The sequence below is a fragment of the Nelumbo nucifera genome, chromosome 1 (assembly GCF_055504915.1).
Source record: "Nelumbo nucifera cultivar China Antique chromosome 1, China Antique-T2T, whole genome shotgun sequence".
In the NCBI taxonomy this organism is placed as follows: Eukaryota; Viridiplantae; Streptophyta; class Magnoliopsida; order Proteales; family Nelumbonaceae; genus Nelumbo; species Nelumbo nucifera.
Genome location: NC_142649.1, coordinates 45,866,632 through 45,881,534, shown reverse-complemented (window position 1 = coordinate 45,881,534; position 14,903 = coordinate 45,866,632). Strand labels below are relative to the sequence as shown.

At 44.3% G+C, this 14,903-nt stretch overlaps 1 protein-coding gene across 3 annotated transcripts in view; it reads right to left on the bottom strand.

The window, feature by feature from the left end:
• LOC104589891 (uncharacterized) overlaps positions 1–9,029 on the bottom strand; it is a 28,714-nt gene extending 19,685 nt beyond the window's left edge. Inside the window, exons 1-2 of one of the 3 annotated variants that reach the window (XM_088896663.1) lie at positions 7,377–9,029; positions 2,806–2,962 (exon numbers count right to left, since the gene is read on the bottom strand). In XM_088896663.1, coding sequence (XP_088752789.1) covers positions 7,501–8,922 — 1,422 coding nt within the window. In that variant the 5' untranslated portion in view covers positions 8,923–9,029 and the 3' untranslated portion in view covers positions 2,806–2,962; positions 7,377–7,500. Of the gene's footprint in view, positions 1–2,595; positions 2,963–2,996; positions 7,166–7,376 lie in introns of those variants that run through there. The other 2 variants (XM_010248346.3, XM_088896664.1) reach the window with 2 other exon arrangements.
• Positions 9,030–14,903: the final 5,874 nt, after the last annotated feature.

The following is a 14,903-nucleotide window of genomic DNA, read 5'->3' as shown; positions in this document are numbered from 1 at the left end:
CCTGAAACATAAGCCCTAGCCCAGGTCTATACGGGCCTGGGCTAGGCCGGGCCTGATTCCAAGCCAATGTCACTCGTATAAAACATTACATATCTATATATTAAATGACATAACATGCATATAAACTTATTTTATACATTATATAATATAAAATATTACATATAATATAAATTATACATGTCATGTTATAATATTTATATATAAGATATATAATATAATGTAAAATAACATGTATACATATGTATACATTATACACAGAATGTGTAAGTTTAAATATATGCGGGGCGGGCCGGGCCGGGCCTAAACACAAAACCCAGGCCCAAGCCTGGAATTTCCGAGTCGGGCTTAAATGATCACCCCTACTACTAGACATGCATTCAAGACCTTCAATCTCTCAGTCATCTTCCTAACCTGCCTCACATCAACCTGAACTGCTCCACATTACCTCACTCTGAATGCCAGGTGACTCTCTAATTGTCGTCATGACTAGGGAGTCCAGTCCGAACCCCAGCCTGCCTCACTTCAAATGCCTAGCGTCTCGTTCATGCATATCTGATCTAATGTGTTCTCCAAAATGGCTCTTCTGTAGCATTTGACAGCTCCATCTTCTATTTACAACCTTTCAAAGATGCAAATCCTTCTGTTTTGATGTCCTGGGGTCAAGTGATGTAATTGTACTATTGTTTTGTTGTCTCCCACCCTTTTAGATTTATCCCCATCAACCAACATGACTATTAACTAACTGGAAAACCTTAATTTTTAAAGGAATTAAATGTCTTAAAAAGTCTTATTGGCTCAAATTAAAATACATAAGCATGACATAAAATTCAAAATGAAAGTAAAAAGCAAACAGAATGTGGTTGCTAAGGTGCTTCAAGCATGTAAAACTCTAAATGTATTTATCCATCTCCTAGTTATATTTGCTTCAAGTAGCTAGTATGATATTAGTATTCTGCATTCTTAATCCTAAGGGGGCGTTCTTTTTTCTGTATTTTGAGAGGGGGGAAAGTTGGTCAATGGGATTTTGATTCCCATTGACCAAGAATTTCCATGTTCTTTTTTTCAGATTTATGTGGGGACCAGGGAAAGTTTATTTTCTCGGGTAAGTGATACCCATCTCATGGGTAAATAACTTTCCCACCTGGGGGAAAAATTGCCAACACTTGAATGGGATAAAAATGACCCTTTTAATAATGGATTTTTATGGCTAAAATGGTCATTGCTTTATTTACATGGGAAATAAAAGAACATGGGTAAATGCACTTACCCGGATAAGTCTTTCCTGGGAAACACTTACCCAGGTAAGTAACTTACCGAAAAGCGAACGGGGCCTAAGAGGTGAGGTTGGGGGCCTTTATGAAGGCAGAGGGACGGTAGGCCAATACAAGATTATTAGGGGACTCAAGGGCAACACTCCCAACCTGAATTTTGGCCTATACATTAGGGGGTTCATTTTGTGATATTTGACAAAGTCCATGCTATTTTAGAGTTAAGAATCAGAAACTAGATGTATATTTCTTGCTTCTTTAGTGAAAACTTTGGATTCAAGCTCTTATCTGCAATAACAGGGCTTTGGGTATTCAAAAGGTCTTTGTTTTTTGCTTTTTTTTTAAGTTAATAGATCATTACTAGTGTACAAGCAACAACAAAATGTAATTTAGAAATAATACCTTGTTATTATCAATCTTTCTCATGCAAATTCTGGGTAAGATTTTTTTTTTTCTTTGATAGTTCAATTACTGGGTAAGAGTTGAAGGATTGCATATCTTGCAAGTAATGAAGCCTCCATGACTGGAAGTGTACACACTCATACATGAACAAAGAGCTTCAATTAACCACTTTTTGTACACATAAGCCACTTAAGCTGTTAAGAATACTTTGGATCCACAGCACTATTAATTCCAAACTAAACTATAAAAAGAAGAGATAAGAGAAAAAAATAAGGAAAGAAAGTCTAGAGAAAAACAAAGGGTGGGACGAAGAAGGTGGAGAAGAGGAGCGTCTGGAAGAGGACGACTGAAGAATTGAAGCTAGGAGAAAATAGTAGGGAAGAGAGGGAAGGAGCATGAAGTTATTGAGCCGGATCGTAGTGGGGCTGAGGGAAGGAAGAAGGGTCCAGATAAGGTACCTGATCAGAAATCTTAAAACAGAATTAGTTCTGCAGCAGGAAACAAAATTTGGAGAATTTTTGAATTATGAATAAAACTCGAAATTTGGGGGGAAGAAGAGGCAGAGTGGGTGGATCTTAAAGTGTTGGGGCTCTAAGGGGGGGGTACAGTTGGGAGCTTGGAAGTAATTGTAGCCTTGTGGGTAAACTGGTCACAGATTGTGTGTTCGTCACTCCAGATTTTGACCAAGTCAACAGATCTTATTTGCTGAAAAAATTTTGTAGTAGCCTTGAATTACAACCGTGCGATGTAGTGCTCTTATCAGCAAAGGTGGAATTACATCTATCATACCCATGACTTACCTTAGAACAGATTGAACAACAAATAGGCAAAAGGATGCAATACTTGTTTCCTCTTCAGAATCATAAGCCATACCAAATAAATAGAACTTAAAGAAAAATAAAAGCCTGGAAACAAGAAACCAACTCAGGAAAAAAAAAACTGATGTTTGAACTTTTTTGAAATGATAGAACAAACCATTTTACTTTGCCTTTACCCAAAAAAGAAATCCATATGGGAATCACCAGGTAATAGTACCATAAACTACAGTGTTTCAGATATCAAATTAATGATGTATAAAACAGTTCTTCATATTTGAAACATGAACCAAAACATAGAAGCCAAATTGAATGCTAACCTCCTTGAACCTCCATCTAAAAATGTTTCACTGGTGGCAGCAAGTAGAACAACATCGACTAGATTGCTCAAGTTCTCATAGATAACACCTCTTTTTCTTATAATCCCCAATGGCCCAATCCACCCAAAATGGAGCTTGGCCTAGGTCTACAATGCACCTGCAAACATGACAAGTAACCATGATGATAGAAGAAATAACATCAAAGGATTGAGAATTTTCCTTTTTCCTTTTTTTCCCTCTTTTTCTTTTTTTTCATGGAAAATGTATATACTGAACCCAAAAAACAAAAAGCACGCACTATATCAGGTCAGTTATTCCATGCGACTAATTTATGAAATATTTATCTGCCATACAAGTATGAAAAAACTGCTAGGAAATATATCCAAATTCTCTTTCTTAATAAATTCTCTATATTTTATTCCTTAGCTTTTGCATCTTCTGAAATTGTTGAGAAGAAAGGAACAGGAAATTGCTCAATGATAAGACCGAGGACAGAAATACTATCATACAAAGTATCACAATGAAAGTTGTTCATTAGGTCAAAACAGCGAAGCTCTTCAAAGATTTCACAACGGATGACATCATTCAAGGATGTTATTGGGTAGCCACTAACCAGGTCTCCAATCTCCAAGCTGTTTTAAGTTTGCAACAGGAATCAGCATAGGAACAAGTGATCATCCTGAATTTGATGGGTGCAGCAGGGGTAATCCAAATCAATCAAGGATAGAAGGGATGTATAGGAACCACAATGGAGGCATATTAGTAACATTCTCTTTACCTGCAGGTTTTGGAAACTGAACAAAGGCAGAGCTCTTATCTGTTTTGCAAGGTTTGAGACTGGCAAAAGACCTAATCTATACAAAACTGTTTATAGAAGGAGACTCTATAGTTGTAATGGGCTGTATTCAAAACAAGGACAAGACTCCTTGGCAGTTCAGAACGGTGTTTTAAAAGGTGTGGGAGGCATACACCTGGAGGCGCACCTCCAGGTGAGGCACCCCAAACACTCTGATGCGTATGGCAGAGGTGCTGATGCCTCTGAGGCGTACGCCTCAGGTCCATGAGGTGCATGCCTCATGTGCCCCATGCACCCCTCATACAAATAAGGCAGAAAGAAATAAACAAAAAAGAAAGGGAAGGAAAAGAAACAAAGAAAGAGAAGAAAAAAAGATGAAAGAAAGAAAAGAAAAAAGGAAAAGAAAGGGGATGAAAGAGAAAGGACCTTGGCTGGAGGGCTTCACCCCCCGGACCCTCCTAACAACTTTTTGAATGCAGCCCAATTTGGATATTTTGTGCCAGGGGGTCTTGCTCCACTTCGACAAGAACCCCCCACCTCTCTAGCTCCCCCTCTCTCCTCATCCCCCTTCTTTTAAGGAGGTTTATGCCTCTTACGTTCTGAACCACGCCTCACATCTCCATGCAATGAAATGCCTCATGTCACGCCTCCGTGTTTTAAAGCATTGGTTCAGAAATATTATGAAGAAGTTAAAGGTGCTCACAAGCAAGAAAGTGTATCACAAAATGGATTTATAGATCCGCCAATGGACCAGCAGATGCTTTGGCTAAACAGGGAGTGAACAAAGAAAATCAATTTTAGGAGAGTGGGTAGGGGGGTAATTTTTGTTGTATAACTGTTTATGCTTTGGGTATCCCAATCTCTAGGATGATACAATTTGTATGTAACTTATTTATTAGATTTTAGTGGTCATCTCGTCATTTCAAAAAAAAAAAAAAAAAAACAGATATACCAAACAGTATGTGAAACAAAAATAATAAAATCTATGGAGTCACCAAATGCATGGGAAAAAAAATTCGCAAACCGAAATTTACCTATCAGGTAGCATGCATATAAACATGTGAAAGGAGTTTTGATATCTGCATTGAGGTCAACTGATAATAATGGTGGAAAACAAAATATTTCTTTCTCTTATCAATGTTTAGGAGAATATTTTTTTTTGTATATATGGTATTTCCCTCAGATCTTATACCTTTCCTTACAAGTAATAAAAAAAAAATATTAAGGATGGAGAAGATATACAAAAGCAAAGAGAAGCACCAAGGTCCTCAAGAGTTGAGGACCAGTATATGTACCAGCACTGGCACATAACTGTGGTAGACTTCCCCCTTCCTTCAGAACCTCTACAATTCCTTTCCCAATCATCCAGAAAACGGCTGCAGTAATAAGAGATATATAGATTCTTTTTCATCCTTGCGCATTCTGTACTTTTTTGGGATGTGGAGATCCTAATGATTCAAATTGTTAACTGTAAAAACTTTGTCAAGGAAGATAAGTCACATAAATATCCCTTTATTCTGCATTATTAAAATGTTTATAATTAATCAGAAAAGGTACTGATTTTGTCATTTTTATAGTTTCCCATATAGATTCTTCAATTTCATTCTGACCAAGCCATGTGAGCAAACTCTCACACAATAATGCATCTTGCAAGAGAGAACACTGGATTAGAAATTTGTCACATTTGGAAAGTAAGATTTAGAGCTTCAATTCAATACAAATTAAACACATCTATATTCAGAGCCATAGAATCTTCCTATAGAAGCTAGCAATCCAGGATGCCTATACAATTTTCAAGACTAAATTTTCTAAATTTGTGATTAAATGAAAAACATTTCCAAAATTGTAAGTGAGGAGATTCTTTTGCATTCAACTCAAACAAAGTTGATTAGGCACAGAGAAACAAGATTTTATCATCACAACGGCAACCAGGTTGGAGTTACAATTCTTGGAGTCTTGATAAGATTAGCTAATAACACTAGGAAGAACCACCAATACAATACTGGGTCACAAGAGCTCCATTCCTTTTGTCATTCACTGATGTTTGATTAGATAATGCATTTATTTAAAGATAAATTATTGTATTAATAATCAAAAAGAGAGACAAACATATGACATGCAAAAAGCGTTTTTACATTGGCTATACAATTCCGTTTCCATGAAATTAACATATAAATATTTCTACAAAAAGTCAACTACAGTCAAGTCCTTTGAACTTCTTGTGAACTGCACACCAGGAACAAATCTTCCCTTTGATTTTCCCTAGAAGGTCAGGGGCTGAAACACTGGAATTTTCAGAAACTCTGCCATTTCTTCCTTCCATGTGCACCAGAATACTGCGAACAGAATCAAGTAATTCAAGCCCCACAAGACTTTCCCTCTGCTGCTTAAACCTTCCAACTGCTAAGTGCATTGTGGGAAACATCCAACCCATCTGAAGGTATTGAGAACAGTCCACCAAAGTCCAAACCTCAGCTGCATAAGGACAATGCAGAAAGATGTGATTTGCAGATTCCAAAACCTCTGAACAAAACACACACTTGACATTTCACCAAGTCAACCAACATACTCCTTAAAATTTTGTCTTGAGTCAAACACACTTCTAAAGCTATGGTCTAAACAAAAAACTTAATCTTTGTGAGAGCACTTGAGTGCCAAATTCTTTTAGCAGGAAATTCATAAGCAGCTTCGTGACTCAGCCTCCTATAAAAGGAAATCCATAAGCAACTTCTCCCAAATCCAGCTTTCTCAAATCTGACTGACCCACTTGAGGATTGATCCCCTGAATTCTTTGAACGAGCTCCATCAACTACTCCACTTCCCATCTAGAAGTAGGATTCCACGAGATTGTGCCATTTGTGGCTGAATAGGAATTCTTAACTATCACCTCCTTATTCCGTGCTAACATCAAAAGGGACCCAAAAACATCCATTAGAGGCTAATGTCCACATCACCTGTCATACCAAAATCTGATTCTTTCCCCATCACTTGCCTTGTAATGGATACCCTTGGGAAACACTCAATAAATCTTTTCAATGCCCTTCCAAACAAGGTTCCTCACTATATCACCAGCACCATTTTCCAAATAACACAAGATTGATATTCCACTGAGTGAACACACACACACACATAGCCTAGACTTGCATCTAGCACCAACTAGCATGCCAAAGTATTTTGTAGGCAGCATCCCTACATCACACCTTAACACCTCACCAAATCAGCCATGTGAGGAATCTTCCCAACAGCAATCAATTCACTCTTTTGAAGATTGATCCAAAGCCCTAATACCACCTCAAATCAGCTTAAAATGTATTACGGGATTTCTATATTTTCACCCATGGTCTCACAAAAGAACAATGTGTCATCAGCAAATTGTAGCAAAGAAATATACACCAAGGCTATGTACATGGAGATATACACTATGAACTTTAATATCATACTAACCAAAAAGCAGTATATCCTTGTAAAAAAAAATTGAAGTCCTTTCAATCCCTTGTGAACTGCCAGAGAAGAGCGCAGGTTGTCTGTTAACTGATATAATACCTGGTTAGATTTGCCATGAACCTGTTGTTTTATCTAAATATATATTACTAATGTGACATGAGCAAGGTATTCAGAAACATGAAAAGTGAAGCAGACTATAGTAAACATTTGATAAGATTTACAGATGAGAACTTGAACAAATGAGATAATGGTAAACCCATGGAGCAAACAAAAAAAGTACGGCTATCAGCAAATGCATGGAGAGAGAAATATTATACAAACACAAGCCTACCTGTGAGGTAGCATCCATGTAAACATTTCGATGGAATTCTCAACTCTGAATTGAGGTCAACAGATGAAAATGGAAATAGAGGGTCATCTGGAAAACAAAATCATTTTCTTCTGAATATCCAAATTCAAACACCACGAAGGGATATCTCCAACTGTTCTATCCTCTTAGCCAAGTCATGCTTCCCACAGTTCTTCAATCCATCAGTAACCACATCAAAGCTCTGTGCCTTCGGTGACAAATTCAGCTCTGTCATCTCCACCAGATAATTCGCAGCCTCTACAAATCTTCCACCCCGCCCACACATCCTAATCAACATTGTATACACTGGCCGGTTTGGGGGATGACCCTGGGCCTTCATATCACTGAAAAAACTAAATGCATCATCAAACTGACCCCTCCTAAAAAGGGCTTTAAGTATTGGAGCATATAAACTTGGAAATGGTTTGTGCCCATCCTCGATGGATCTATGGAGCAGCCTAAATGCTTCATCAATCTGACCCAATTTCGAAACAGCTGGGATCATGATCTTGTAAGTGCTAATATCTGGACAAAGCCCCAATCTACAAACATCATGGAAAAGATCAATACAGAAATCAACCTCTCCAGTATTGCAAATAGCTTGCAGTAGAGAATTGAATGTCTCAATGTCAGGCAAAAACCCCTCCTTTGTCATTTTCCTAACCAATTCCTTGGCCGATTCAAGGTAACCCGCATTGAGCAAGCCATCAATCAAAAGGTCACGACCGCGAACAGGCGGGTTATATCCCTTTCGACTCATCTCTTCTAGAAACTCCTGTGCTTCCCTGAGTTTCCCCGCCGAGCACCAGCCATTAACAAGAATAGCAAAAGTACTCTTATCTGGAACTCCTCCCTTCCTTATCATCCGCCGAATCAAAGCATAAGCCCCTTCGAAATTCTTAACCTCACAGAGCGCGTAGAGCAGAGCATTATAGACCTGGGTCGTCTGAGAACAATTGAAATTCTTCATCCGGTTAAAGACTTCAACAGCCCGATCGACGAGCCCATGCTTCCCATACGACTCTATAATCATTGAGAATGTCTCGGGGGTGAGAGAAAACTCTTGTTTCTTCATCTGTTCTGCAACCTTCCACATGGTTTCCCAGTTACGGGTCCGGCCTAGGGTTTTAATGAGTTCTTCGAATTCAATGGTGGTGGGTTCATATCGAGGCTGGTTTCGAGCCCAGTTGAAGAAACGAAAGGATTCGATTCCGCACTTACCGCAGCTCCTGAGGACTCGATAGACGAGTTCGGAAGTGACATTGATTTGCATCTTCTGGAGGGTTCGTTCCATGTAGAAATCACGGCGAACAATGTTGGAGATGTGGTGGATGGCGGCAAAGTATTCGTCGTTGGGCATTCCTCTCCCATGGTGGTGATGATCGTCGTCGTCGTGTGGGAGTTTTGAAGTTTGAGTCGCGAGAGATTGGAAAAGAAAAGGAGTTGTGGAGGAGATAGAAGGGAAAGTAATTGGTTTTCTTGATGACCGGAGGAGAAGAATAAGAAGTGCAGAGGAAGACGGTATCATGTCCACGGAGTATGTATTCAGGCAAAGTTGCAGGCTTACTAGAACAGCGGTAGCTACATCTCAATTTTCTACGATGTCAATTGCCTCTGGGCTCTAGGGTGATCATGGACCGGGTCGGACCACGCTTATATAAGTTTTTTAAACTACTGTTATGGTTGGTTTAGTTAATTGACTAATTGATTAACACTACTCCTATCATTTTTAATAATTGATTAATACTTTCCTTATCGTTAAGGTTCTGTCATAAATCATTATGCTAATTTATCCTTGTTATAACTTCCAACCCTATTCGAACTCAGCCCACCGCCACAACACTCCACTAGATTGCGTTTTTTCCTCATTTCCAATCGTCTGTTCACGTTCATCTGCTGGAAACATCAATTCTATCATCCCTTATTTTCTTAGAATACTGTAAATTCCAATTCCCTCGATGTGGACTTTGATGACGCGCAATCCGGTCCGTTCTGGTTGCCGGTTACCACGCTTCTGACAAGATTGGAGGTGCCTGAAACAAGGAAGAAAATTAAGACTTCCGGGGAGGAACCCGGTTGGAACACTCCGAAGTTCAAGTTAGTGCTCTTCAGAAGGCAAGGGAAATGAGGAATTCTAAGACGAGAAAGCGCAAGAATCACATACCCTCTTCTTTGTGAGATGGGGGCCTTTTATAATCACCCTGTACACTTACTTCCATGCCTCTGCCAGTTCGGGCATCATTACCTCTGCCAGATCGGGTCACTTCCTCCGCCAGGTCGGGTGTCATTTCTTCTGGCAATTGCCAGTTCGGGTGTCATAACCTCCACTGCCAATTGCCAGGGCCGCCTTTGTCCATCTGAGATGGCGGTGGCAGGTGGTCGTTGGATGGTGGCTGCCATGTGTCAGTCCCCTAATCGGTCAGGTGCGCCGCCTCCGTGTACGGTCTCCTAGGCGTCAGGTACGGTTGTTCAGTCTGGCGACTTGGAGCCGAAGTGGTGTGCGAGGTGAAATCTTGAGTTCGAATAGAAGTATGGCCCGAATTGCCCCTGGGTGGGCAGTTCAGGGTTTTTTGCCTTTTGTGCTCCTTGTAAGGCTCGGGTTCCTCTTTGGGGAGCTCGGGACTTTTTAGCTCAGAGCTCGGGTTGTAGGTTCCTCCCATGATGGAGCTCGGAACTCTTTAGCTCGGAGCTCGGGTTGTGGGCTTGCTGCCGCGCCGAGCTGGCACTTCTTCCAGGTCATTCTCGGTTGCTTCCACGTGTCGCATGGCCAAGGGGTCGGGTCAAATCTCCCTCCATCAATTGCCCCCCACTCCCCATGCCCGGGGTCCTGACCCGGCGTGGGGAGTTCACGGGATGACGGGTGGATTTGCTTGGGACACTTTGGCCTTGGTTTGGAACTTCTCCGGTCCGGTCTGCTTTTGTTCTCGGCTCAACCGGGGTCAGCCTGGGTCGACTAGGGGTCAGTCTCGGGCTACGTGTGGTTCACGCGTGCAAACGATTTCAAATTTTCAAATTTTTGAACGTGCGCGCCAAACAATTTCGAATTTTCGAACGTGTGCGCCAAAGTGTCTTCTTCGGGGAGTGCGCAACTGACTTTGTGGGGAGCCGTTGGATGGTTTGGATCTTGGCCGTTGATGCGCGGGTATAGTGGCTTTAAATAGTGGGGGGACCCCCAGTCACTTTCCTCTGTTATCCTTCAGTGTTTGTTCCTTGAGCTCGTGTCCAAGCCTGTCAGCTCACGTCACTCGTTCGCAGTCCGGTTAGCTTTTCCTGGTGAGTCCTCAGCCCTCTTTGTTTCGATGTCTAGCTCGGGTAGTTTAGGTAGTCTCCTGGGGGGGTCTGATGCTGGTTCTACGAACCGAGCTGCTACCCCCGACAGCCTTAGTGAGTCCGAGGTGGGGCCCGAGGTAGAGCTCGAGTTCGAGCCCGTATGTCAAGTCACCTCGGGTAGTTTGGCATCCACCTCCCGCCGAGGTCGGGTGCCAGATAAGTTCGGACCTTCCACTATGACGTCCAAAAGGCTTTGATCCCTTATCGTCCAGTACAACCTGCCCGGGGAGTATACTTACTTTGTACCCTCGGGCGACTTTCCTTGGGAGCACGGTCCGGATGAGATCGTGATATTTCGGGAGTAGCTCGTTGCCGGGCTGTGCCTTCCCTTTCATCCTCTTATCGTCGAAGTCATGAACCACTTCGGCGTTACTATAGGTCAGCTTCACCCGAACTCTGTTCGTAACCTTGTTGGCATTATCTCCCTGTACTGCGAGCTTTGCCTTCATTTAGACCTGAAAGTCTTTTCAGCTATCCTCATGCTCAAAAAACAAGCGGGACTACTTTTCACCTCGCCCGAGTACTACTTTTCACCTCGCCCGAGTACACGACCTTCCAAACAAGGTCCTGGCATGGAAGCGGGACTACTTCGTGGTTCGAAGTGCTACGGGGTGGCCGTTTCCTACTGAGTGGGGTTTGGTCGCTCCTGACCCCGATGTCGCATTAGACGAAGACACGGTGAAGGGCCTCCAGGACTGGGCCCGGCAAGGGCTCAAATGCGAAGTTTACCTGACGGAGGACAAGCTTATTCAGGCCGGTCTGAGTTCGGGTAGGTATCTTTTTCAGACGAAGATACTCTTACTTTTGCTTTTATTCCCGTCTTCTGATGTCGAGCTCCTTTTTGCAGGTGTTATGGAGGCAGAGAAGACTCGAGGTGCGAACTTGTTCGTTGGCATGAAAAGGAGGAAGCGAGCTGCTAAGCAGGTCCGCGTTGATCTTTCCCGGGTTCTGGAGCCCGAGGCACCGAGAATGGAGCCTTCTGGTGAGCCTGAGGTGGCCCCTTCAGTTCAGGAAGCGGCAGGGGCTCCCTATGTCGAGGCTCCCTACACCGACACTGCCTATACCCAGGCTGTGCCTTCGGGCTCGGGAAGTCACGGGGAGGTTGGGTGCGTGCTGACGCCGAGCTACGCTCTCCGAAAGAGCAAGAAGGCCATTTGCCCTGAGGAGGTCGCGCAGTGGGCTGATCTTCCTACAAATCTCATAGGCGCTCGTGCTGCAACTCACGCCATGGTGGTAAGTCGGGGTAGTGTTTTTTTTTTTTTTTTTAACGAGCTGATTTGTCCTCGTTCTGGCAGGTGAACTCCTCTATCCATGCTTTGGCAATTCAGGCGGAGAGGGCTTGAAGCGAGTAGAAGCTGCCGAAGCGGCTTCCCGTGCTGCGCGGGCCAAGCTATCGAGGTCTCGGAGGGACACAGAGGCCTTAGGAATGGTGGTGAGACATATGGCCGACCTGAAGCTGGACTTGGAGCATCAGGTCGAGTACCTTCAGAAAGATATTAGGGAGAAGACTCAGATCTTTTCTCAGGCCGTCGAGGAGGCGAAGGTGAAAGCCGTCGAGGATTACATCGCTTCACCGCGTTTTGACGATATGATGGTGGGCTCGTACAGACGGGGTTTCAAGTTGAGCCGATGGATGATAAGGAACACGTACCCCGAGCTCGACATTAGTGCCATAACCACCTTACGCATCACTTAGGAGATGGCTGCCGCAGCTAATGACGATGCAGATTCCGAAGATGAAGCAGGTCCTTCGGGTGTTGTCGAAGTCCCTTCTGAAGGCGAGGAAGATTGACCTCTGGGCTTGTGAGCTCGTTTGTGTTTTTTGTTTGTTTTTGCTTTTTCCTTTTAAACAGTGTAAAGCAAACATTTAGCAATGAAGTACTTTTCTTGTTCAAAAGTGTTGTGCAAATATTCTTCTCTTGCCGAAGTGAGTATATACCCAAGCTGCTAGACAAGCCCCGAGGCAAGTTAACATAGTAAGGCTATGTGCCCGATCTATTCTCCGCCCGGGTTAGTTAACTTAGGCTGAATTGGGCCCTGGGCTATGCACCTCGGGATCCATACCTGTGCAGATTGCTTTCGTTGATGAGGTGCCGAGGTCATCTTTAGCTCGGTATTCTGCCCCTTTCGGTGCCGAGGTCCTTGCTAGTTCGGCATTCTGGCCCTTAGGCTCTGGTAGTGGCTCATGGCCTGCTTAGTTTGATAATTTATAGGTAAAATCATCTTAAGTTGACGATGTTTCATGCCCGGGGTATCTATTTACCTTCCAGGGTCTCGAGCTCGTATGCTCCCCCGAGTACTCTCTTCACTCGGTAGGGTCCTTCCCAGTTTGGCCCGAGTTTGCCAACGCCAGGCTCAGGTACCATGATTTTGCAGAGGACCAGGTCGCCGACGCGAAAGTTTCGTTTCTTAACTTTGGCGTTGTAGTACCGAGCTACCCTTTGCTGGTATGCTGCGGTTCTGATGTATGCGAGGTCCCTCACCTCGTCAAGTAGGTTGAGGTTGGGATGAATGCCTCCGTGCCGTAGGTGAGGTTGAAGGGAGTTTCTCTAGTGGCGGTCTTCTCTGTAGTTCGGTATGCCCATAGGACGCTGGGCAGCTCGTCTGCCCATAACCCTTTAGCTGCGTACCGTTTGCTTGTGGGTGCGCAACCGACGTGAAGTTTTGCCGAATCCCCATGCTTTGGCACCACTCTTGGAATTTGATGTCTTCAAACTGCTTGCCGTTGTCGGAAATCAGCACCCGAGGTAGCCCAAAGCGGCACACTATATTCTTCCAGAATAAGTTTTGGACGTTTCGAGCTGTGATGGTTACGAGAGTTTCAGCTTCAACCCACTTGGTGAAGTAATCTACTGCCACTACTAAGAACTTCCTTCCTCCTGTTGCTGGTGGGAATGGCCCGAGTAGGTCGATACCCCATTGTGCGAAGGGCCATGGGCTGGTGAGGTACTTGAGGTCAGCGGCGGGCTATTGGTGAATATTGGCATGCTTTTGGCACTTCTCGCACTTCCTGATTAGCCCGACGGCGTCTGCTTTCATTGTTGACCAATAGTACCCCTGTTGTAGTGTCTTCTGAGCGACGGTCCTACCCCCCAAGTGTCCGCCACATAGGCCTTCATGAATGTCACAGAGTACGAGCTCAGCTTCGGGAGGTCGCAAGCAGCGCAGGTAGGGGAGCGTGTAGGATCTTCGGTACAGCCGTCCGTCTATCATGACGTACTTGGCTGCCTAACGCTCTACCCTCCTGGCGGCGTTGCGTTCTGCGGGGAGGGTTCCATGTAGCAGGAAGCTCGCAAGTGGATTAATCCAGCTCGGTTTTGCTTGGGCGACAGGAGCGACCTCCTCTGCCCCCTGGAGAATGCTAGGCCGAGGTACCTCCTCTATATACATAGTTCTCATGGTGTTGTCACTGGTGCTGGCTAGCCGAGACAGGGCATCGGCCTCAGTGTTCTCTGACCTCGGGATTTGCTTGATGAAGTGTGACTGGAAGCTAAGCAGCGCCTCTTTTACCTTTGCCAAGTAGGCGATCATAGCTGACTCGCGGGCTTCGTATTCCCCTATAACTTGGTTGACCATGAGCTGGGAATCGCTGTAGATAACTATGTGTTTTGCCTTTACCTCTTGCACTAGAGCTAGCCCTGCTATCAATGCCTCGTATTCCGCCTCATTGTTGGATGCCGCGAACTCGAAGCGTAGCGCGTACTCCAGTTTCGTGCCACTCGGTCCGTGAAGAACTACACCGGCTCCGCTACCCTACTGATTTGAGGAGCCATCTACGTGCAGGATCCAGGGCTCTTCATCCCAGTTCACGCTTGGCCTAACCAGGAGAGATGCCGAACTGGGTGCGATCTCACGGGGCTCGGACTCAACCGGCCCGGGAGCACCGAGCTCACCCAAACTGGGAGCCTCGTGCTCAACCAGGCTGAGGACCTCGGAGCTGAATGTGCATTCTGCAACAAAATCTGCCAAGGCTTGAGCTTTGATGGCGGTTCGGGGCTTGTACTGGAGATCGTACTCACTGAGTTCGATGGCCCACTTCGTCAATCGTCTAGAGACCTCGGGCCTGAGTAATACTTGCCTCAAGGGTTTGCCGGTGAGGACGACGATGGTATGAGCTTGGAAATACGGGCGGAGTTTGCGGGCCGCAGTGACCAGCGCATAGGCTAGCTTTTCTATCTC